The sequence below is a fragment of the Vicia villosa genome, linkage group LG6 (genome assembly GCF_029867415.1).
Source record: "Vicia villosa cultivar HV-30 ecotype Madison, WI linkage group LG6, Vvil1.0, whole genome shotgun sequence".
Taxonomy (NCBI): domain Eukaryota; kingdom Viridiplantae; phylum Streptophyta; class Magnoliopsida; order Fabales; family Fabaceae; genus Vicia; species Vicia villosa.
In genome coordinates, this window is record NC_081185.1 from 110,565,961 (window position 1) to 110,592,886 (window position 26,926).

The 26,926-nt window shown below is 29.7% G+C and overlaps 1 protein-coding gene across 1 annotated transcript; it reads left to right on the forward strand.

The window, feature by feature from the left end:
- The first annotated feature begins 2,914 nt into the window (after positions 1-2,914).
- Positions 2,915-3,391, forward strand: LOC131614335 (uncharacterized). The gene has a single exon (XM_058885934.1). The coding sequence runs from the start codon at positions 2,915-2,917 to the stop codon at positions 3,389-3,391; it is 477 nt and encodes a 158-aa protein (XP_058741917.1).
- The last annotated feature ends 23,535 nt before the right edge of the window (positions 3,392-26,926 follow it).

The following is a 26,926-nucleotide window of genomic DNA, read 5'->3' on the forward strand; positions in this document are numbered from 1 at the left end:
CGGAGATATGGTGGGTCGCGACCTCGAGACGCCATCAAAGACAGTTGCTGTGCAAAGCGAGATGCGCGGTCGGACTGGTGTTCTGCGGATCTGGACCGTGACTTTTTCTTCCTTTTCTTTTCCTCTATTTTCGTTACTGAGTTGATGTTTTTCTAATCATCATTTTATAAAAGATCTTCATTATTTTCACACGATTGTTTTAAGTTTCGAATTTAAATAGATAATAATTATCCAATGAATTACTATTAAAAAATATTAAATCACAAGCCCCAAGTTTAATATCTATTTTTTATTACTATTATTAATATTATTAATATTATTAATATTTAATTTTTGGAATTTTTAAAATCAAAAATTTAATATTTATGATATATTTTATTTTAAATCCTAAACCCTAAATATTTTAATTAAATCATCATTTATTAACTTTAATTTATAGTTCTTACACAACAGTGATGGTTACTACTTTTTTAAATATTTTTTAATTAAAAAATTAGAAATTAAATTAAATTCATTCTCATATTCATTATGATTATTTTTAAAATATATCATTAAATATTTATTTAATATATGATCATAAAATTATATAATATCAATAGAATCCATAAATTTATAATACATAAGAATTTTAAAATTAAAAGCATGTCCGACGGGCCGAACCTTTTTTTCTAACGGGCCGACAAAATATTTACTTAAATTGAACAGATATTATATTATAGATCATATGTTCTAACGGGGCGACAAAATATTTTAGTTTATGCGACCCGTACGAACACACGGGTAGATGACTATTTAATTATTTTATTTATTTTTGAACTAAACTATACATTTTTGACGGGTCGAGATTAGTTAATTTATATATCTTTTATATACTTTCTTAACCATCATTATACTATATATTTATTTATTATTTATAATGATAAAAATCATTTATTTATACTATATTTATTTATTAATAGTCATTGAGTGTTTTAAATACTTACAAATAAAAATCAATCAGAGTAATAACTACTATCCTAGAATAATTGTTGTAATAATTAGTCATCGGGTAATACTTTCAATTATAACTATTATACTCATTCACTATTCACGTGGAAAGATTTTTTCAAAAAATCTGCATTCAAAAATTGGAGTATGACAAACATTAATACAAACAAACACCATCATTTACATTGTTATAGTGAAAGATTCCAAAAACTTAAGGCCATTTTCATTTTGATCCATGTAGGTTTTACTTTATCTATTATTTTGCAATTTTATAAATCGAGAAAACATGATATGCTTTTGCATGATTGGCATGATAAAAATGAAAATAAATATAATGCACCTACATTGAACTTGTAGTGGCGAACCATAACATCCACAGATAATGGAAGCAAACATGCTGCTTGTAACAGCACAATTCAAAATTGCGCCCCCTCCATAACAATCCTTTAGGGTGTGTTTGGTTCGAGGTAGAGCGAGAGGAGGGAGGGGAGGGAATATTTAAAATAAAATGTGTTTGGTTCAATTTTTAGGAGGGGAGAGGAGGAGAGGGGAGGGGAGCAAAATCCCTCCAAATGACACTTTTTGCGTTCCCCTGAATCGGGAGATTCGGAGGGGAGGGGAGGGGATCTGAGTTTTAATATTAATTAAATTAATATCTTTACTAAAATATCCTCAATTTTATTTTATTATTTTAAAAATATTATTTTCTTTCATGTTCCTAATTTTCTTTTTGTGATTTTTTCTCGATTGGTTCTCAGCCTTCCATCAACTTATTATAATTATTCTTCACCTTCAAATTATTTTTTATTTTTTTATTTAATAAAAATTATAACTACTATAGTTTTTTTGTTTTTTTTATTATAATTTATTTTATGTATTCAGGAGTTGTTATCAACGCATAGTTTATTTTGTGTCGAGAGTTATAAGTACTCATTTTTTTAATATTATGCTATAAGTTATGACTTTTTAATCACTCAGTTATACAAATATTATTTCCAAGAAAATATTTATGAAATTTTTATAATTGAATATCATATCACTAATATAAAATTACAAGGATAAAATTGTAAATTATTATTAAAATCTCTCCCCTCCCCTCGTGAACCAAACATATTTTTAAACGAAATCCCTTCCCTCCCCTCCCCTCCCCTCGTTTGAACCAAACATATATATAATTACAAAAAATCCCTCCCCTCCCCTCCCCCTCAGTTGAACCAAACAGACTCTTAGAGTTTTATATATCTCAACTCAACAAAGAAATGTTGCTAGACACTACTAGAAAAAGTTGAAATAGCCACGAAAATTTAAAATAATGTCATTATCTGAAGAAATTGATGTGATGTATAAAGATTTAAATAACACAATGAATGAAATAAATAAAAATATTATATTATTAATAGAAAATACCAATAGAATTGCAGATTATACCTTTAATAAAATAAAAAATGGTCTTAATGAAATAAATAATATACATGAAACCCTTGATGAAATTAATAGAGATAAAGAAATTGATGAAGATATAAATATTCAATAAATTAGAAAAATTCTTTATCAATTAGAAACCTTGTTAAAACATGAAGAAAGTAATAGAAGTATAACAATAAAAGATTTAGAAGAAATATTAGTTAGAACAAAAGAAGTAAACCAACTAAAAGTAGTTAAACAAGAACCTATAACTACATTTATGTTAATAAACCCATCATCTTCATGGAGGGGATAAAAACTGAATACATAGAAGCATTAAGAAGATCTAATGATATTGAAGAAATTAGACAATTGATGGAACAACTACAAATAATAGAAGAAGAAAATAAACAAGTAGAAAAAATAGAAAAAAAAAATAGAAACTAAGGAAGAGAATAAAGAAGTAATATTAAATTATAATTCTTCCGAAATAGGATCTGAATTAGATATAGACGAAATATTTATGGAAAAAGGAGAAACAAGTAATTCTAAACAAAAAAGAAAACGTGAAGAGAGTGGGAATCCTCATAGTTCTTGGGAAAACTATGAAAATGAAACTATGAGTCAAAGAGGTTATGCAAAGGCTAGTGGAAAATGGACAAAAGTTGCAGAAGAATTTAAACCTTATTATGAAGAAACTAAATCTAAAAAATTATTAAACTTAGACTGTGTAAGAAATCCAGAGGATATACTACAAAGATGGTCTAATGATATGATTATGCTTATAGAAACCGATGAAAAATTTTCTAAGATAAACCTAATGGATGTCAAGAATTTAATAGCTTATAGAACAACAGGAAATGTGCTGAAATTCTTAACAAGTATTAATGATGAAACATGGAATCAATATATAGGAATTGTAGAAAATAATAATCAACAATTTGCTAAACTAATAATGGAATTAATATATAAAGAATTCATAGGCTACAACATTCTTTAACATAAAACAGAAGTAAATAAACTTTTGCGAGAAAAGGTAGAAATTCATCTAATTAATATGCAGATATGTAATATGTGTGAAATATATAGTTTCATTTGTGAGTATAAAAAATACTATTATGAATTAGATAATGAGACTAGGGAAATATATAGAGGAATCTTTATATCCAAGTTACCATACCCACTTAGTGCAAAAATAAGAGATATATGAAAATCCCAACCAATTGAATTAGGTGATAGCTTAGGAGAAATTATTCAAATCTTATATAATGAATTAAGACGACAATGCATAAAGAGTACAAGAGCTAAACAATTAAATAGAGGTAGAACCTCACTTTGTTGTGATATACCAGAGATAGAGCAACCGGAAAATTATGGTTGTAATCAACGAAGTAGAAAAAGTTATAAAAGAAAACATAAATTAAGAAAAACTTATCCAAGAAAAAAGGCCTATAAAAATACTAGAAGAAAGTATTTTAGAAAGAGAAAACAAACACCTAAAAAATATTGTCCAAAAGGAAAAAAGAAATGCGTATGTTGGATATATATGCAATGTAGAAGGTCATTATGTCAATGAATGTCCAACAAAGAAAGAAAAGGATGTTAAAGAAAAATCCAAACTAATAAAGAAAGTATATAAAATATATAATTTAGAACCATTAGAAGATGAACTAAGTGATTCTGACTGTAGTGTATATGAATATATAGAGGATGAATTATCTTCAGAAGAAATAGAATCTGAATAGTACATATATCAAAATTAAAATTGAAAAAGAAAACAAAGAAACTGAAGCCTATATAGATACAGGAGCAAGTATTTGTATAGCAACCAAAGCATTATTTAGTAAATGGAAAAGATTAGAAAAACCATTAAAGATTCAAATAGCAGATGGCTCAATACACCTACTAAATTGGGTAGCTACAAGAATTACTTTATATATTGAAAATAAATTATTCATAGTACCTACAATATATCAACAAGAAACAGGGTTAGATATAATAATAGGAAATAATTTCTTACGATTATAAGCACCATTTTGCCAATACTTAGAGTATATATCGATTAAGGCTCCATATATTAAAGGAAAACAACTGAAAGAAATTATAGATATCCCTATTATTCATTTCCTCACAAACAATTTATTCAAGAAAACAATCAGAGCTCTCTAGACTAAAACGTGATGAAATTATAGATTTAGTTTGTAGAAAAATGCGTTATGCATTAATTAATTTAGAACCAGGAAGAAAAATCTCAATACATATTAAAGAACTATTAGATAAAGTGTGTAGTGAAAACCCACTAGATCCTAAAATTAATAATAAAAACATGGAACTAGTTGAATTGAAATTAAAAGACCCAACAAAAGAAATTAAATGTAAACCTATGATATACACAAAACAAGATAGAGATGAATTTGCTGAAGATATTAAGCAAATGTGTGAAAAAGGATTAATAAGACCATCAAAAAGTAAACATTCAGCACCAGCATTTTATGTTGAAAAATCATAATGAGATTAAAAGAGGAAAGAGAAGGGTGGTAATTAATTATAAACAAATAAATGATGCTATGGAAGGTGATGCGTATTTTCTTCCAAGAAATGATTTAACTATCGAAAGAGTTAGAAATATGAATTGGTTTAGTACTTCTGATTGTAAATCTGGATTTTATCAAATAAGATTGTCAGAAGAATCTAAAGCTTTAACAGCATTTAGTTGCTCTCAAGGTCAATATGAATGGAATGTTCTTCCAATGGGAATGAAACAATCACCAGGTATTTTCCTATGCAGGATGGACTCTATCCTTAAAGAATTCAAAGATTTTTGTCTTATTTATATTGATGATATATTAGTTTTTTCAAATAAGGATCTAGATGATCACTTTAAAAAGGTAGAATTAGTACTTAATAGGTGTTTAGAACATGGAGTAGTATTAAGTAAGAAAAAAGCTATAGTAGCTCAAAATAAAATCAATTATTTAGGATTAGAAATTAAAAAAGGGAAAATAATAATGCAAAAACATGTATTAGAAAAACTTCAAAATTTTCCCACTAAACTAAAAGACAAAAAGGAATTACAAAGATTTCTTGGATTACTAACATATATTTCAAATGATGGTTTTATTAAAAATCTTGCAGCTGAAAGAAAATTACTTCAACAAAAACTTAAGAAGGATGCTATTTGGTCATGGACCGAAGAAGACGAAATACTTATTACTAAATTGAAATATTTATGTCGAGATCTTCCTGAATTATATCATCCATCAGATGTAGATCTAATTATTATTGAAACTGACGCATCAAATGAATGTTGGGGAAGTGTTGTGAAGGCTAAGCCCCCTGGCCAAAAGAAAAAATTACTATGCAGATATATGTCTGGAACCTTTTCAGACACCGAAATTAATTATCCTACTCATGAAAAAGAAACATTAGCATTAATTCGGATGTTAGAAAAACATCAAATTTATGTTCTTGATAAAGAATTTATTGTTAGAACCGATTCTACTTATGTTGCAGGTTTCAAAAATATTAATCATAAAGGAACTTACAAGCAAGGCAGACTTATAAGATGGCAGATGAAACTAGCCGAATATAATTACTCAATTACTCACATTAAAGGCAAAAAAAACGTACTTGCAGATATACTTTCTAGAGAATGGAACGAATCTCAGAAGACATTTTGAAACAACAATTGGAGTTAAAAGAAGCATTAAGAATTCACAAAATAAAAGAGCAAGAACTGATTGGAAAGGAAGTGGAATTAATCGATAAGGAAATAAAAATTATAAAATCTCAACTTAGAATGAAAAATCCACTTGAAGAGATTAAATTAAAAGAACCTAAGAAATGGTATGCATTATTTAACGGACCATTTCCAGGAATTTATGATGAATGGTATAAAGCAACCCCTCACTGTACAAAAATCTCAGGAGTTATTTATAAAGGGTATGCCACCAAAGAAGAAGCTGAAAAAACAATGAATGATCATAGAGAATCAGAAAAATCAAGAAAAGAGATTTATCTTGGCCCAAGAACTTTTCAGAAACAACAAAGAATACTGCACCAGAAAGAACATCCATGAAAATCTTAGGAAGAATCCCCTCTTCCCTGGATAATTTGCCAATTATGTCTCGAAAAGAGTATGAAAATCAGGTTAAATTCTCTGAAGAAAAATTTAAGGAGAATTTAAAAAGACTTACTTACTGGACCGAGAAAGAAAATACTAATTGTTTCTATATGGTGGATAGAAAGCTTTTTGGAGTAAAAGCTATAATCACCCCAGGAGCATCCCAGTTACTAACATTTAATATGTTCTAATTTGGACTTATTGAATGCCTTTATTTAAGTAAAAATCTGGAAGAAATTAATCTTTTCCCATATAATTTTAAAGAATCAGTCCAGAATTTTAAAAAGAATATTGCTGGAGAAAGAAATATTTATTTAAAATTTTATTCAGCCTATCCGGATTTTACAACGAATAAACCAGCCAAGCACTTTGTCTTCATTGGAGTAAGTAATAATCAATTTCCGTTAAGAGATGACTCAAAAGAAGAAATGTATGAGGATGATCACTTAAATATAATTTTATCTAATCAACTTTCAAGCATATTCTTTCAATGTCAAGCTATTGGAAAGAATTCATGTGTGAAAGTATTGTACAAAGCACCTAATCTCCTACTACTAAGCAAGACAAGTGGAAAAGCAATAAAAGATAGAGATATCCATCTATTGACATCTTTTGAGCTACCATTCTATGCATTTAATAAGGAGACAATGAATTATAAGCCATGTGTACTTAAGGAGTTATGTTCAAGTATAAAAAAGAGTGAAAATCATGCATGTGAAAGATGTTTTCAAGAAAAAGATGCCGTGGAAGTGACCAACTGTCTAGAAAAGTCCATGTGTCTTAAGGATGAGGACAAGGAGGAACCAATAATAGAGTCATGAAGATGAGGATAAAGGAAAACAATAATAGAGTCATGAAGATGAGGATAAGGGGAAGCAATAATAGAGTCATGAAGTAGATAAAGAGTAAAGTCATTTGTCATGTAGTATTTAAGTATCTTAAATAAGTGGTACTATAGATGAATAGTACTATGTATTATTGTGAATAGAAAATAATATTATAATGTGTGTTTAGAGCTATAAATAAGTGCTTCTACAATGGGAAGAGAAGAGTTGTAGAAAACAACCTTTGTGTAAGTTTCTCTTTAGAAACATATGCTAATCCTTTAGGATTTAGCTTGGCACCTTTTGTGTGCATTGTTGTAACATAAACTTATATCAATAATACCATGTTTACACTTATTCAAGAATCATTCAATTAAATTACACAACATATATATCTATTAATCAACTATCTCACATAAACTTACGGAAGCAGCAGTGGACCAAAATTTCAGAAGAAATCATGATCAGGTATAATTTCTTTATTTACTTACTTTTATTAAGTGTTATAATTTTCTTATATGTCTAGCATAACAAAAATGGAAAAAGAAATAGTAAATGATATAGAACATTTACATATTACTGAAGAAGATGGAAATTATGAAGGAAGTATTTTAATAGATCCAACCTTATTTCAAAAAATACAAAAGGAAGACTTAGATTTAACTAAGGATGCAAATATGAAAGGAAAAGATAGAATTGGAGGAATAATGAAAAGATTTAACCAAAAGGATAATATTATATATTATGGTAAAATAATTAATGAAACACCAACTGATATAGCAGATGCCCAAGGACAAACCTATATACAATTATTAAATAAAAAGAAACTCATGGAACTGAAGAAAAATATAAAGAAAGATGAACATAGAAATAAAATAGGATATATTCATATAGGAGCAGTGCAAGTATTAATCAAAGCAACTTTTCAAGAAGGAATAAATTCTCCAGTGGAACTAATATTAAAAGATGATAGAATTACAGACCCATTAGATAAAATACTTGGAGTAGTAGAAGGAAATTTAGCTTATGGTAAACTAAAATTTGAAATACATCCAAATATTGGAATACCTTTAAATACTCAAAGATTAGAGCAAACTTTAACTCTTGAACACAAATTCCTTAGAGGAAATTTAATGAGATCAGGAGATAAAATATTTTCAATCACTTATTGTGTTAATTATGCATTAACTAATTCTCACCATAGTATTACCTTTAGAAATAATAATAATAGAATTGATATTCCAAGTCTTTTTGAAGATATAGGAAAAATTTATTATCCAAAGAAAAATGAAATAACTGAGCTAGGAACTTTTATGAATAAATCAAAGTTTTTAGAGTTAAGAAAAAATCAAATACCAAAACCACTTAGATTTTATGAACCTGAAAAAATTGAAGAAAGTGATATTGATAAACTTTCAAACCAAATAAAAGACTTAACAACATATTTAAAAAATAGATTATAAATTTAAACAAAATGAATATTGCTGAATTTAGTATAAAAGAAAAAGAAAAAGAAATAGTTTTAAAAATAAAAGAAATAGATATAACTTATTTTGATAATATTGAAAATAAAGAGAAAGATTTTTATGAAAAACTAAGATGTATTTGGAAATTTACTTTACCAAATGACTTAAAAACAAAAATATGTAAAGAATATGGTAAATTATGTGCACAAGCTATACTTTTTGAAAATGAAATAGATTATGCACTAGAAAGTGATATAAATTATATTTTATTAGTTGAAAGTTTTTATGATGATGAATTTATAATAGACTTAGCTTTAATAGAAAATGATGAAATTTGAGACTATTTTGATGATGATTAAGCTAATAAAAATAAATTATAAAATTATTTCAATAAATAATGAGGTATCATTTTTGGTATCAGAGCACTAAGATTCAAATTAATTAAATATAAAAAAAAATTAAAACTAGAAAATGAGTATAGTTAATGAAAGGTTGCGAATTATAGAACTTAATAGTTTAATTAAAAGAACAAGAGGTCACATAAAAATATTATATGATAGACTAGATTATTATTTAATAATAGGAATTGATTTTGAAATTGAAAGAATTACCAAACACCTTTTAGAATACGAAAATAAATTAGATTTTTATAAATCAAGGTTAAAAGAACTAAATGCATATAAAAATATCCGTCACTGAGATTTGCGACCAAGAAATTAGAGACCAAAGTAAAAATTCGGTCAGTAAAAACCGTCACTATCATGACTTATTTTAGCTGTGAGAGCTTATTCTTTGTTGGCTACTCTCACTCTCTTGAATTTGTAATGGAACATTAATACAACCAAAATGACAACATTAATACAAACAAATAAACACCATCATTTACAAGAGTTTGGCTATTACGATATGTGAAAGGTTCGATATGTAAGTCATCAGTTTAAGGTTCCATGTAATGCTGATATGATGGACATGATAATAAATCAACATATAATGAATCAGACAGTAGTTGCTGAGATGAGTGAATTGATGATTGTATATGAGCAAGTATGCAATGGTTCTCTTGACCATTACCTATCATCCAAAAAGAGTTTATGGGGGAAATTGCACTCATCTCTTTCAAGCATATCCTATATTGCAATAACAGTTAAAGACTAAAAGTTAGAACTATTGTAAAATGTGAGAAAAATTAGTGTGAATTCAGACAAGTTGGGTAAGCAAGCTTCAATTCTCAATTTGATTCTTAAACTCATATCTAACAATACAAATCGCTACGGAGATCAAATTAAAGAGAAATTTATGAGGGATTTTTCATTATTTGAATTTTACAAAACAATGTAAAGATATATTGTAGTGGTTGTGTCTTAGTGTTGTAGTGGGACTTTAAAGTCCCACATCGATTATTAGATAAATAAAATAAGTGTTTATAAAACAAACATAAATATGAGATTTTAGTTTAAAAACATGCTATCTGTTTATGGGGCAATATGTCCACATGCTTCAGCATCTGGCCTTAATTAGGGGTGGCAAAACGGGCTCCCCCGCAGCCGTTTTACCCGGTTTTAGACCCGCTCTCTTTAATGTGCCCGTCCCGTTTTTATGTGGGCTTTTTTATAGAATTTTACTATTTTTAGGCCTAAAAAGACGAATGCCCACGAGCTTTCCCCGTCCTCACTTTTTTGCGGGGCGGGGCAAGATTTTAGACCCACACTCTTAAAAAAGCCCGCCCCGCCCCACCCCATTTTTTCGCGGGCATTTGGGGGCGGGCCTAAACGGGACAAACATGCCCGTTTGCCACCCCTAGCCTCAATCCTAATAAACGGGGCCTCAAATTTAATCGGCTTTCTACAGCAGTTTTTAAGCTAATTTTTATATTTTATTTGAACTGAAACTTGTTAGTTCATTTAAATTGAGGTTTCAAGGTTTGGTGGCAGCAATTTTAATTATTTCATTTAAATTGAAACTTGATGGTAGTTGTTTCAAACTAATTTTTATTATTTTATTTGAACTAGTATTTATTATTTTATTTGGAAATTTATCAAGCGCATATTCTTTTCTCTTATTTTATTGATTAGTCAAATATTTGTTCTCTTTTGAAATCTATTTATATAATTTTTATTTTTTAATCAAATTTTATTTTCTTTTAGAACTAATTTATATAATATAATCTTAATAGCCAAATTTAAAAAAAATGATTTTTCTTAATTCTTACAATTTTATTTTATTTTTTATTATAAATTTTATATATCATTTATAGTTCATATTTAATGCTCATTGTATGACCAACTCATGTATTATTAAATTTTAAGATGAAATATAACACATTATTATTTTGTGATTTAATCCATTTTTTTTTATATTATAGAAAGTAATATTTCTTAAATTTATTTATAATAATATATTAAAAAGTTAGCAATATTAATATTATTTTTAATTAAGTCACTATTATTAAACAAAAAACAAATTAATAAATTAAATTAACTATTTCTATTGATAATTTAGACTTATATATGCCATTAGTAAATTGTTGTGCCATCCTTATAATATGGTCTCAAAATTTTTATTAGAGGTCAAATTTTAAATTTAAAACAGGGCCTCCAAATCGTTTGAGACGGCCCTGTGCTTCAGTAAAAATATTTGTTTGATTAAAAAAGTAAACAAAAATTATTAATTAATAAATAATTAATAAAATAATTAAACAGTTAATATATATTTTGCAAAAATTTAATATATAAATAAAAATGATTAATTTAATGATATTAAAATAATTTAAAAAATAAAAAAATAGTACAAAAAAAGTTTTTAAAAAATGAATAAAAAATAATCCATGTGGGCTTAAAAATAATAAATAAAATACAAACAAATTCTATGTGGACTGTCATGCGAGAAAAATAAAAAAATCTTGAGTGAAATATGTGGACTGTCATGCGAGAAAAATAAAAAATCTTGAGTGAAATATGTGCACTGTCATGCGAGAAGCCTAACTCGAGAGGAAAACTTTTACTGGCCCTTAAATTTATTTTGCCAACAATAGGCATTATCTCTTCTCTACATTAAATATTGTTCTAAAGTTTATTACAAACACAGAAAAAATCCAAGTCCACAAACTAAAAGTTAATTAAGTGTATGTTTGGTTTGATTTTTGAAAAGGCCAAAAGCAATTTTAGAAGTATAGAATTGATTCTGGATGATTTTAAGATGTTTGGTTTGACAAAAGTAGAATTGATTTTGTCTTCATAATTGATTCTATTTGAAGCTAGAATTTGTAGCTTCTGCCTCCATAATTGAATATGGATGATTTTTACACTGTAATTTATTATTCAACTCACTTTTACATAAATGTATCAAAACATAAGTCAATTTTGTTAAACTCATATCATTCAGAGTCCACTACTAAAAATAGACATTTGGTTAAAGGATTTTACATCAGATTTTAAGATATATGATGTGAAAAATATTTGTCAAAGGATTTTACATCAGACATTTATTTCCACTGTTGTGAAAAATATTTGATTTAGGGATTTTACATCAGACATTTATTTTCACTGTTGTGAAAAATATTTGATTTAGGGATTTTACATCAGACATTTATTTCCACTGATGTGAAAAATAACACGGTGACAGTTTGGTAAATAAAATGAAATTTTGTTATAAATGATTTTACAACGGGCATAGATTTACACCGATGTAAAAAATTCACTGATGGAAAAAATTACGCGGCGGTAGTTTTGTAAATAAAAAGAAATTTTGTTATAACGGTAAGGTGGATTAATAAGTTCAGTGGTGTATCTTTATGGTCTTTTCTATCTATTTATGTTCAGTTCTTTTTCAATACCACTTTTATGTCGATGTATCTATGAATTTACTGAGTTGAAATGGCTTAATACATTTGGGTTACTCATTGATGGATGATTAAATAAATATGTCCTGTTAATAACAGATTTTGTACTTTTTGTATTGAGTTTGCATAAACAAAATGAGATGTTGAATCCTTAACATTTGTTTATATATATTGTTGCTTGATGCCATGATTCACTATATTTATACATTGATAGGTGATGTTAAGGTATTTTAAATTCAACACTTTATTATATTTTATAATTATATACTAACAACATATGTCATTTACTAACACCAAATTCTTTATGTATATGGGTAGGCTCATTTCACTATTCTAGAATGTGATGATCCAAAGAAGGATCTGTTGAAGGATGAATGGATTAAATATGCGGGGGAGCGATGGAGAGGTTTTAAGACACAACTCACTGAAGAATATATTAGAAATCCCAAAGAAGGTCGCCCTCCTGCACATGTCAAGTGTTTGAAAGGACTTAATTATAAATGATTGGGTGTTTTTGTACGTTTTCATTGGTTTTGTTGTTGTAGTAGTCCACCGTGTAAACATACTTAAAATTTTGTACATTGTTCCTAGATTAGTACTTTTGTAAATTAATTGTTCTTGTAGTTTCTCTGAGGTTGGCATACATTTTCCTAAAACATACTTAGCAAGAACATGTTGAAAGAAATGCAAGATGTCCCAGCGTTCAGACTTCAACATGTTAAACAAGATGTCACAACATGTTTGGTATGACATCCTGACTGCAGAAGATGATCTGTCAAGTGAATCATGCATTTTTATTGCTACAGAATCTCGTGTTTCAGCTACAAAATATTCGGGAATAATCAATTAGCTGATGTGTTATCTAAGATTGATTCAATCAAGAGATATCCATACTTTCTATAATTGGAGACAATGTAGGAAAGTTTGGATTGAAGACCTATTTTCTTGGAGAACAAGTAGCAGTTTATTTGGCAGCCTCGTTGCTGCGTTTTGAAGCCCAGTCCAGTCGATATTAATCTTATAAATAGAAGGGTTTTAACCTGGTTTTAAGTGTAACTGATATTTGAGTTTTTAGGGTTATAGGAATCCTTATTTGTTAGATGTGCTCTAAGTTCTATATGTGTGCATTCACAAACCTGTAGGTGTTGAATGCTGGTTTAATCTCCGAAGATGTTAAGCAAGGAGAGTAGTGTTATTCTCATAAGCTTTTAAGCATTGAGAATTGTGTGTCTTGGAAGAGTGTCTTCTGTTTTTATTGTGTGTGTTATTTGTTACGGGTTTGTGACGGAGGGGATTTGAGGAGGGCCTCATACCTAGGCGAGTCTTAGGTAGAAGTCATAGGAAGGGTACTGATTAAGTGATTAGTTGTAAACGGGGAAGTTTAGCTTCGAATTGATACTATCGTATATTGATTTTATCCCTGGCTTGGTAGCCTCCAGAGTAGGAAGGTTGTTCCGAACTAGGTAAACAATTTTGTGTGTTATTTACCTTTCTGCACTGTTATTGTTTTCATTACTGCTGCTGTTTGTTTTATTAGTTTCATCAACATATATTTATGTCATGACATCTCATTCGACATCACATATCTGATACTAGAATTTCAATTGGTATTAGAGCAAGCATCCTGCTCTGCATCTGGGTGAGACCTAGGTTAATTTCTGGTACGATGGCCAAGGAGGGAGGATTTTTGAACAGACCACCTGTTCTGGATGCAAGCAATTATGACTACTGGAAACCCCGTATGGTGGCTTTTTTGAAATCTATAGACAATCTATAGACAATCGATTGCTCATTTGTATGGCTTGTTTGTGTCCAAGTAACTTGTTCTCTACTTTTGACAAGGCAGAGCTAATTGAGTTTGCAAAGTTTTATCCAAGTGTATTTTGTCTAACTAGTTTGGTGATGCTTGATAATCAACTTGAGACTTACATCATTGATATACGTACGAGTGTTGAATTTGCATCTTTGAAAGGAATAAACGATCTTTCAAAAAAATGGTTGAAACTAAAAGGCATATTGTCTATCCATTACTCTACAAGCTTTTGAAGTTAGCATTGATTTTTCCTGTCGCCACAACAACCGTTGAACGATCCTTTTCTGCTATGAAGATTTTGAAGACTAGATTGCGTAATTGAATATGGGACGAATGTATGTGTTCTGCAAAATTGATAATGAGTTAATTATTCAACGGTTTCATAACATGGGACGGCGCAGAGGACAATTGTAGAATATATGTAATTTTGTTTAGTACAATATAATTTCTTTGAATATATATTATTATAATTATTAACTAAATTTTAGATGTTTGCACCCCCTGGACCAGGTTCCTGGCTCCGCCACTGTTTGCTCCTCAAGTGGAAATGGCAGATCCTTAAGGAAAAAGATACGTTGTGGCATAATCTCTTGGAGGCAAGATACGATATCCTTAACTTGCAAATTCTACCCGGAATTAGTAACAGTAAAAGTAACCCCGAATCAACTTGGTGGAAGGATATGATCAACATTGAGAAGAGGCTTCCAACTTCAAATTTCATTTTTGCTGGTAATTGTTGGGTGATGGACTCTCTACTCCATCCTAGTTTTCTGTTTGGAACAAGGAAGATTTCCTTATGGAAACTTTCCCGGACCTGTAAAATTTGAGCACTTTCAAGAAAGTGATGGTGTTTGATATGGGCAATTGGTTTGGGAACGATAAGGTTTAGGGAGACTTCTGAATTAGTGAGGCAGAGGGCGTTACTTTGCAGGACAGAACAAGGCTCTTATTTGATAATGTGACTTATGTAAACAATTAGGAGGTTACACTGTCAAACCAGGTTACGGTTTGCTGGCAGTTGCTCAGGATGGAGGCGTTTTGATCGAAGGGAAGGCCAAAGCTTTTGCTAACTTTTGGAAAAATTTAGTTCCTTATAGGATTAAAGCCTTTGGTTGGAGAAGTTTTCATAACAGGATCCCAACAAAGGACCAGCTGAAGAGGATGGGTATTGTTTCATCACCTCATGATCTTACTTGTGTTCCGTGCTTTCAAGAGGAGGAGTGTCTGGATCATATTTTTTACAATTGTAAGGTTACAATGCAGGTTTGGTTAGAAGTGTAGAGGTGGTTGGGCATATCAATAAAGTTAGATGGTTGTTTGTTGAGGGATTCTTTTCAATGGCGCAGGAGTCTCATGTTCAAGAAAGTACAAGCAGGGAAGGAATGTATCTTCTAGTTGGCGGTCCTGTGGTGTGTTTGAAAAGTTAGGAATGGTAGTCTATTTAAAAATGTTGTGTGAAACGCCTCTGACTTGTCATGGGATGTTAAATTGACGGCGTAGAAATGGTATTTTATTGGATATTCCAATTGTAGTTTTTACCAGTTTTATAAAGATCCTTTATCATGTTTAACTTAAGTTGTTGTTGATTGGAAATTTTTTCCTCTCGGAGTTGCGATCTCTGTCTTTTGTATGCGGGCAACAATACCCCTGGTAGTCTTTGAATAAAATCATTGCTTACATAAGTGATTCATAAATAAAAAGTTTTTAGACAAAAAAAATCATTCCTACCCAATGTCTTATTCTGACACTTCGTCGTATTAATAGAAGTCATTATTTATAAAATTAATTACTACTTTCCTTTATACTGTTAATGATCTTAATTTTGATTATCATACCTTAGAGAAACATATAACTAATTAAAACTATTGGTTAGTTAATTATTGTCCCTCTGAAATAGAAAAAATATGATTTTTTCTTTACCCACCTCCCTATGGGGGTCACCCCCAGCGAAAAACCCATTTTACCCCGCTTCGGAAATGCATTTCCGAAATATTTTTTTTTCTAAATTTTTCCAGACTTCGGAAGTGCATTTCCGAAAAAATCCCAAAAAATGGGATTTTGATTAATTCGGAGATGCGTCTCCGAAAAAACAAAAAAAATCTAAAAATTCCAAAAATTAATTTTAGGATATGAATTAATTTATATATTATAAATTTGATATAATTTATGAGTAATAAATAATAATAATTATATATTTTGATATAATTTATTAGTTATGAATAATAATTATTATATATTTTTATTCTGATTCATATTTTAAAATTTAAAATTATTTTAATTAAAAAATTAAAAATAATTTCACTTACAAAATGAGTTATAATTTTTTATTTATATATTTATAATAATCATTTTGTATTTACAAAAAAAATTAAAAAATGAGTGTTTTAATTTATATATTTATATAATAATTATAATAATTATTATATATTTATAAAAATTATTATATATTTATATATTTATATAATAATTATTATATATTAATTATAAATATATTTATATATTTATATAATAATTAAAAAAATTAAAAAAATGAGTGTTTTAATTTATAATAATTATTATATATTTATATATTTATATATTAATTATTATATATTTATATATTATATATTTATATATTTCACTTATAAAATTAATAATTATTATTATATATTAATATATTTCTATTCTGATTCATAATTAAAAAGGAGATAATTTTTTATTTAGTTTAAAAAAATTAAAAAAAGATTTTGTCTTAATTTTATTTAATGAATAAATTTTATATTTAATTCTATACAATTCAAAATTTACTTATGGAATTAAAATGTTTTTGATTTATATAAGTTAGTAAAATAATTTTTAACTTTCAAATAGTTTAGGATGTTTTGATTCACCTTAATTTTATTGATTCACCTTAATTTTATTGATTCACCTTGATTTTATACCTATTAATTGTATTGATTCACCTTGATTTTAATTTTTTTAATAATTATTAATTATTTCGGAAGTGTATATCCGAAACATTCCAACACCAATTTGGTCTTGGAATATTTCGGAAGTTCATTTCCGAATTCCTCCAAGGGGGGTGCGTTCGAAGATGAACTTCCGAAACACCACATTTTCTGAAAATGTAACTTTATTTCGGAGATGCATCTCCGAAATCAATATTTTATATTAAAAAAAACACGTTTTCGGAAGTTCATTTCCGAAAACACCCTTTTTAACAAAAAAAAGGTACCTTTTCGGAAATGAACTTCCGAAACAATGGGTAGTGTGGTAAATTCACCGGAGGTGGGCAAGAAGGTTAGGAGGTGGGTGAAGAAATTTTCAAAAATATATATTATTTTCTAGGATTACTGACTACAAATTACAAGCATATAAATGAAAATAACATTTTATATAATTAAGTATTCCAACTATGGACACAATTCACATATATTGATGCATATACGTGCCAAGCACTTGAATTACATATCATTTGAGTAAATTTATTTTAAATATATTATTAACAAATATTGGTTTCAATATTAGCGTTAGACAAGTCTAAATTGTAATAATATAATGAAATTTAGACTATAATAGTTATGTGAAGATCATCCTCTATTTCATCCCAATAAATTTGCCAAACAGGATTGATATTAAAAGTTTCCATTTGTTTGATTTTATTAGTCATAATTTTTTTGTTGGTTTATTGTTTTCTCTTTTAAAACGGTAATATATTAGCTCATATATAATTCATTATATATTTTTCGTAATCAACAATCATGTTTATATTTAGTGTGTAATAAAAGAAATAGTAGATATCATGTTAGCAAATAGATTTTTTTAAGCAAGGATTGTATTATTTAGAGTATTAGGGATACTCTTGTTCGATTACAAAAATGTTGGAGATACCAAAGAGGAGAAATTCCAGACCAACGACAATTTAAGCAAAACTAGAAATAAGATTTTATAAAACTCGTAAATATTGCATTTGAAATGAGTTGTATGTCAAAGAAAGCAAAATGAACATGCAATTGGAATCAAGGATCTTATAAGCTTCCTACCATATGAAATAATTATCCATCTATTTTATTCATTGCATTTTGAAATGCGTTATTATTAGCAAGCTTAGTATCAAACAAATGGAAGCATCGTGAAAAGTTATTGCAAAGATACTAGGGTTAAATATGTCAGGGGTCCCTATAAATATGCGACCCTGCAATTTTAGTCCCTCTAAAATTTTTCTTCAATGAATGGTCCTCGCAAACTTTTCCGTCTCCAACATTGGTCCCTTCAGTTAGTTTTCACTAACAGAGGCTGACATGGCACACCACGTTGAAGACAGCTTGGCAAAAATCTGAAAACATTTGAAATTACGGGGGTTTTAAACCTCCTCTAAACTAATCCAAAAAAACAAAAAACTTGAATTTGAACTTTTGTTAAACACCTTACAAATGTTCAATGTTCTTCAATTCAATGCTGCAACAAACTCTAACAATAATTCCACAAAGAACATGACCCAAGAACATCACTCCCACCCTCTTCTCAGCACGAATTCACCTCTGAAACTCAACTCCTCTGATTTTTCTCCTAACCTCTCAAATCATTGAAACCCTCATGAACCCTAAATCTAAAAAGACAAAATTAAATGATGGGGAAGACGAATCAGAGGGGGCAAACATAGGGGTTTTACTCAGCATGGTTCAAACATTCATGGGGTATCCGGAAAAGAAAAGGGAGATGAAGAAATCTGGATTTCAATTTCCTTGGTTTTTTCATGTGTGCCTCTGTTTGTTTGTTGTTGTAGCATTTTTGTTATTGAGAGGTTGTCAGTGTAGTACTAGGAGTGAGGATAGTTGAGATTAAGGAGAGGTTATACTTCTCACAAAAGCAGTATTTAAATTTGCAAATTTGAATAACATTGACTTAGTTCAACCCTGTGACAGAAGCAAGAGTGTTAGCAAGTATCAATTTCTTTTTTTTGCTGTTGATTTTTCACCAGCAAGTGCTTATGCCTCCAGGGCCTAAATTCATGTGGCTTATGACTTTATAGACGATAGCTCTTAACTTATTCCTTTGTTTAATTGTATAAAGGCTAACCAACATTTAGTTGTTGCCTTTGGATTTATATTAGTCTCTTTAAGTGTTTGTTTCATATAAATAGTGATAAGGATGTTTGTTGGAAGGATGATGTGAGAGAGCTAGGATGCTGAAGTTCATGAACCGGTATGCGTGTGTTATCACTTGCAACAATAAACTTCCAAAATTTTATTAATATTTCATGTCTGAAATACCAAAGTTGGATTTTAATATATCAACAAGCTAATGAAATCTACTATCCTATTTGATATAAGATTTCATCAAACATAATATTGTATTTTACATATTCGAAGATGATTTTTCCAGTAACTACCTTTACTTCCTTTCATCCAACGTTCCCACAATCTAAAACTATTAGCCACCGACGGGATTGTTGTCTGCGACGAAGGTTTGTAAGGGATTGAGATTGACGAAACTTATGGGTTGTCAAACTTGCTTGCAAGGTGTTTGGGAAAAGTTCAGAACCAGTATTTTGTTTTTTTCTTGGGTTAGTTTAGGAGAGGTTTAAAACCCCCACAATTTCAAACGTTTTAGATTTTTGCCAAGCTGTCTTCCACATGGTGTGCCACGTCAGCTTCCGTTAGTGGAAACTAACGGCAGGGACCAATGTTGGAGACGGAAAAGTTTGTAAGGACCATTTATTAAAGAAAAATTTTAGAGGGACTAAAATTGTAGGGTCGCATATTTATAAGGACTAAAAACGTATTTAACCCAAGATACTATCAAGTTGGAATCTTGATTAATTGAAAATGTTTACTATAACTATTTGTCAACATATAAACATCATTTCAGGTGAATTGGCTATAGCTTACTTTATTTTATGAATAAGTAAGTATATCCAAATTAATTATTGTAGACAAAAGAAAAGCCACCCCTACAATGAAGGAAGAACTGATCTTCCACTATTTTTACTATTCTACCCATGAAATCTCTAAAGCATTAAGTTTGATTTAACTTGTTAACGAGCATGATTATAACCACCATGACCTACCGAGTAAATATTTATATAAAGAGGAAAAGAAAAAAAGAATAAGCACCTTCTCAAGCTCATCTTTTACAGCCTTTGCTATTTCATTCTTCTGATTAAAGACGACATCGAGCTTTAACTTCGACACACTGGCTCTTATAACTGAATCAAAGCAAAAGTATCAAAACCTTTTAAAGAAGCAAGCCACTAAATTATCGATTATAGTAGGACAAAACACAACACAAAAATCTAAAATGAGATAATTTTTTAGTGTAAAACTGTGTTAAAATAGTGGTCAATTCAAACACTATAATGCAACTCTACTACGCTATAACGACTGTTTGGGAAAACTTATGTCAATAATTGAATGGATCATAAAAATCATTATAAGCATACCATAAAATACATATGATTGGATATGTTCCCTTGTGTTGGTGAGTTTATAAAATGCATTTGACGCTTTGTCTGCCAAAGTGTGGTATTGTACAAATGCAACCACGTTCACAAAGACATTACCCTAAAAAAACAAGTTCATGAAAGTATTATGTTTTCTTAATGTTGAAGTAAAACTGGTTTGTAATAAGTGAAGGGAAATTTGCAAGCATAATAATCAAGGACCTTTGTTTTCGTCTCACATTTAACATCGTGTTGCTGGACACTAAGCGAGAATCCACCGGCTATCTGATAGCCAAGACACCAAGGTAAGCAATGGCATCCAGGTTCTTTAACATCCATAAATCTCCCAAATTGCTCTTTTATAGCCACATTCGACTGATTTACTTGGTAACATCCCAAAACTTAACCCATTTTCCTGATCTTTTATTGTTGTTGGGTTGGTATTTCACTTGTAGGATGTGTAGATCTAATAAAGTAATTGGATTTCACTAATTCTACATAGATTGTTTGGCAAAAAAATCATTAAATTCTAACAGGTTTTATATTAGAGCGGGGGAATAACTCTATTTTAAAAAATGGTTAGGATTTACCGCTAGTTAGTTGGTATGTTTTTTTATGCTATTTTTTATTTGCTAGTTGGAATAGGGATCCATTCCATTTCCTAAAAAGAATGAAGGGTCTATTACTATAGTTTTGTGTGTATAAAGTTAAATAAATATTAAATATATGTCACATTTCATATAAATATGTGCAATTTACCCGTAAGGCTATAGTAATGGACACTCCATTTCTTTTTAAGAAATGGAGCGGATCTGCTAGTTGTGGTTGTGATTTTTTTGTGTTGTTCTTTTTTCTCTGTATTGTTAGTTGTTTTGTTTTGATAGTAGTTTTTTAGCTTTACACTTGTGCCTCCGTTCTCTTTGTATTTTATTTTTAGAACTTAATATTTTATGTTATATATTATAACAAATATTAAATAATAACAAAAACATGATAAAGAAGCAGTTGTGTTAATGAAGTTAATAAATATAAAGTATTATGACAAGTTTAATTCTAAAATAAATAGAAGATAAAATATAGTAATAATGTTTTACAATGTTAAAATTTATGAAAATGAAGTGAAATGTTTTATTTGTACTTGCAAGATGAAGGGAAAACATTTCAATTCATTTTAATAAATTTTAAAACATTATTACTATATTTTAGATTATGATTATTTTAGAATTAAACTTGTCATAATATTTTATATTTATTAACTTCATCAACACATTTGCTTCTTTATCATGTTTTTTTTTATTATTTAATATTTGTTATAACATATAACATAAAATACTAAGTTCTAGAAATAAAATAAAAAGATAAAGGAGGCACACATGTCAAGCTAAAAAACAACTATCAAAACAAAACAACCAACAATACAGAGAAAAAAACATCACAAAAAAAACCATAACCACAACTAGCAAATCCGCTCCATTTCTTAAAAAGAAATGGAGGTACATTACTATAGTTTTCTGGGTAAATTGCATATATTTATATGACATGTGACATATATTTAATATTTATTTAACTTTATACACACAAAACTATAGTTAATAGACTCTTCATTCTTTTGAGAAAATGGAATGGATCCCTGCTCCAACTAGCAAACGAAAAAACAGCATAAAAAAACCACACCAACTACCTAGCTTCAAATCCTTACCATTTTTTGAAATAGTTATTCTGCCACTCTAATATAAAACCGGTTAGAATTTAATGACTTTTGTGACAAACAATCTCTGTACAATTATTGAAAGACAATTACTTTATTAGATCTACACATTCCCGGATATAAGCTACGTATCCTACTAGTGAAATATCAACCCAACAACAATAAAAGATCAGGAAAATGGGTTAAGTTTTGGGACTCTACCAAGTAGATCAGTCGAATGAGGCTATAAAAGAGCAATTTGGGAGATTTATGGATGTTATGGAACCTGGATGTCATTGCTTATCTTGGTGTCTTGGCTATCAGATAGCTGGTGGATTATCGCTTAGTGTCCAACAACTCGATGCTAAATGCGAGACAAAAACAAAAGTCCTTATTATGCTTGCAAATTTCCCTTCACTTATTACAAACTAGTCTTACTTTAGTTGATTTATTCTGTTTATATCCTTCACAATAATTCTATCTATACATCCCATTCACTTTTCATATTCACTTCAGTCTGAGTTTCACTAAATTCAAATTAGTAAAAAATTAATTTGTTTAATTCAAATTTTATAATTTTTTTATTTGTACTCCCTAAAAAGTGAGAAACAGTCTACTCAATCTCAAGTATTTTTTAATTCTATCTTTTGGGATATGACGGGATTCATTATATTAGATATAACTCAAATTTTACCAATGGACCCCTTTTATCATGATGAATGAAATAAAAGAACTTGACATTTACTTTTCAAATGGAATCAAGTATCAAATATGCTATTGTTTAACTTCATTATCTATTTGAGAAGTTAATGTCAAGATATTACACTTCATTTGTCATAAAATAATGAAAACATTGAGCAACCATTCAGATATTGTTATGAATCCTATCATAATTCAAGTTGAGTAACGTTTTCATCACTATACACATTATATAGAGGTGGAGTGTTCAATTTACAAATTGGTTGAATTTCTGAGTTTCTACAATGATTAAGTTTGATATGCATACTTGGTACATGTAAAAGGTTTAAATAACTCACACCGAAGGATTTTTCTATGTGGATGGATAATTTCAATTAACATCTCTAATTCATCAAGATTATGTTATAGATCTTTAGATGGACAAATAACATTTCACTTGATTTTCCTATTCCTTTGTAACAAAGCTTGCCAATAATAAAACCATTAAAGGTAAAAAGGAAAAGTGATGGGGAATTACTTCATATGGCAGTAAATTAGTTGAATTGTATTTATTTAGTCTCTCAGTGGAATTTTGTTGTTTCTCATATTCTTAGAGAAGGGAATAGTTGTGCATATGTCATTGCTAACTTAGGTTTTTCTTTGACTAATACTACTCGTTTTTCCTCTCTCCCACTGTTTCTATGGAAAGTTTTTTGTAAAGAATAGACTAGATTTACCTTTCTTTAAGTTTATATCTGGTTGAGAGGGTCTTGGATAGTCCCCCTCTCTTTTTGTGTCCTTGTTATATAACCTTATTAAAAAAAAAGAAGCATTCAGTCATCAACTCAAACAATAAGAATTAACAATAATTTTCTTTTTTAAATAAAACTAAACCTGCAACATCACCCCAAACCAAAGGCAAATTCTAAGGTGGATACAATTCAACTCACGACCAGATTTATTAGAAGAAATTTAATGAAGCAGACAAACAAAATTACCATAACTTAAAGTTTCATTTGCCCTAATTTTTTGTCGGTTTATTGTTTTCACTTTTTAAACGCTAATATATTAGCTCATAAATAATACATTATTTATTTCTCATGATTAACAATAACGTTTATATTTAGAGTGTAATGAAAAAAATAGTAGACATGATGTTATACTAACAAATGGTTGTACGTCAAAGAAATAAAAAGGAACATGTGATTCAAATTAAAGATCTTATAAGTTTCTACCATATGAAATAATTCTCCATGTTTTTTACTGATTACATTTCGAGACATTATTATTGACAAGCTTAGTGTCAAATAAATGGAAGAATCGTGAAATTTTTTTTGCAAAAATTCCATCAAGCTAGAATCTTGATTAACTGAAAATGTTTATTATAACTATACTATTTGTCCATGTATAAAAATATGTGAGTTGGCTATAGCTTTCATAAAGTATGCATATCAAATTTAATTATTGTAGGAGGGAAAAGTTCAATCAATTTATAAGCTGAACTCTCCAATTCCATATAGAGTGCACAGTAAGAAAACTATTCTTCAAATTGGGTTATGACAGGATTCAATACATTAAATACAACTCAAAAAATTTACCAATAGACTCCTTTCATCATGATGAATGAAGTCAAAGAACTTGACATTAACTTTTCAAATGAAATCAAGTATCAAGTATGCTATTGTTTCGACTTCATATTCTATTTGGAGATTGTTATGAATCCTATCATAATTCAAATTGAGTAATGTTTTCTTTATTGTATACACTGTATGGAGGTGGAATGTTTAATTGACAAATTGTTGAAATTTTTTAGTTTCTACAATGATTACATGGAAGGATTTTTCTATGTGGATGGATAATTTCAATAGACATTTCTAACTCACCAAGATTAGGAAAGATATCCCGATGGACAAATAACATTTCACTTGATTTTCTCATTCTTTAGAAACAAAACATGGCAATAATAAAACCATCCTAAGTAATAAGAAAAAGTGACGGGGAATTACTTCATATGGCTGTAAACTAATAAAATCATTGAAGTCAATTGCATGATTCCTTTTTACTTTTGTCTACAATCTTTCATTTTCTACCATCTATATGATTGATCTCATTTTTTTCATCAATTTTACACTAGAAATAAATGGTAACATTAGTTATGTGTATTATATAATGTGTTAATCATGAATTTATATATTACAATTTCCAAAGAAAAAGCAATGATTTGAAAAACACGAGTATTTCAACCTTTTTGAATCTTGAAACAAACATTTGATAATTTCTCATTAAAAAAATTCGGCTCAAATGACACGTAACTCAAATCACTATTACTAGACGAATGAGAGAGTTAGGGCCTTCGTTTCCTGTTCATGGTTAAAGCTGGTTTCGTTCAAGATGAAGGTGGGTGGAGGAGAGTTTCTTATCTTAAAGGTGGAAGAAGTTCGAATCCGAGATGGGATACGTTTCCATGGGGAGGGGGGAATCAGATTCGAAGGGATGGGAAAGTTGCGTCTTTGATATCTTTCTACGTCTCAGAGTTTCCGGATACATATTCTGCAAGAGATTTGTTTCAACTCTTTGGGTGTGAAGGAACGGTGGTGGAGGTTACTATTTCACCTAAGAGGAATGGCATAGGCAAACGATTTGGGTTCGCTAGGTTTGAAGAGGTGGAAGATGGTAGGCTGCTAGCGGTTCGACTCGACAATATTCTGATTTTAGGGAAGAAGATTCATGTGAATCTCCCGAGATTTGCGAGGGGAGCGGGTAAGTTTGGAGGAAAGGCGTATTTCGCGACAAATGGGGTTGAGGCTAGCAGTGGCGATTTTGCAGAGAGGAAGAACGAGGGTATGAATTTCAATACAGGGGCTCGAAGGGAAAATCATTCTTATGTTGACATCGTGATGGGTTCAAGGGAGAAAGTTGTGAAGGAGTTAGGTTTCAAGGCGGCTTTTTCTTACACATCTTGCGAAGAGCAAAAACTGAGATTCCAGAAGGCTTTTGTGGGCAAAACGATTTTACCAAGAGCAGATTATAATGTTCAGGTTCACTTGGAGATGGAAGGTATTTTTGCAGTCAAGGTCTCTCCGCTAGGTGGTAATCTATGTCTGTTGGAAGAGTTAGAGAAAGGTTTCATTGAGGATTTTCTGGGGTCGAATGATTGCTGGTGGAGCCCTTGGTTTAGCGAGGTAAAGAGATGGGAGGCAAAATCGGTTGATGAACACAGAGACGCGTGGGTGAGGGTATACGACATCCCTGCTATTGCGTGGCAATCGGACTTCTTTGTTTCTTTGGCGGAGTTTTGGGGATCGTTTTCGTGTATTGACGAGAAGACGACGGAAGGCAAGGTCCTTGATGTTGCTAGAATTCTGCTTAAAGTTCCAGTTCATTTCATTTTCCCGGATTTTATTCAAGTCTCAATTGATGGTCGATCTTTCAAGCTGTCGATCATGCTATGGTTCAATTCAGGCTTTCTCCAGTGCTTGTAGAAATAGTCCTATTTTGTGTCCTGTTTCGCCGCTTCGCACTGCTATTCCTGTGGGTTCTGTTTTTTTGGGGGAGGTGGGTTGTGATGGCAGGGGCATTTTGATTGGCAGTAATGGTGATGGGAGGAAGGTTGAGACGGTGGCATCTGAGGGGTCGGGGGAAAGAGTTGAAGCTCTTTCCAGTTCTGGTGAGGGGAGAAAGTCTA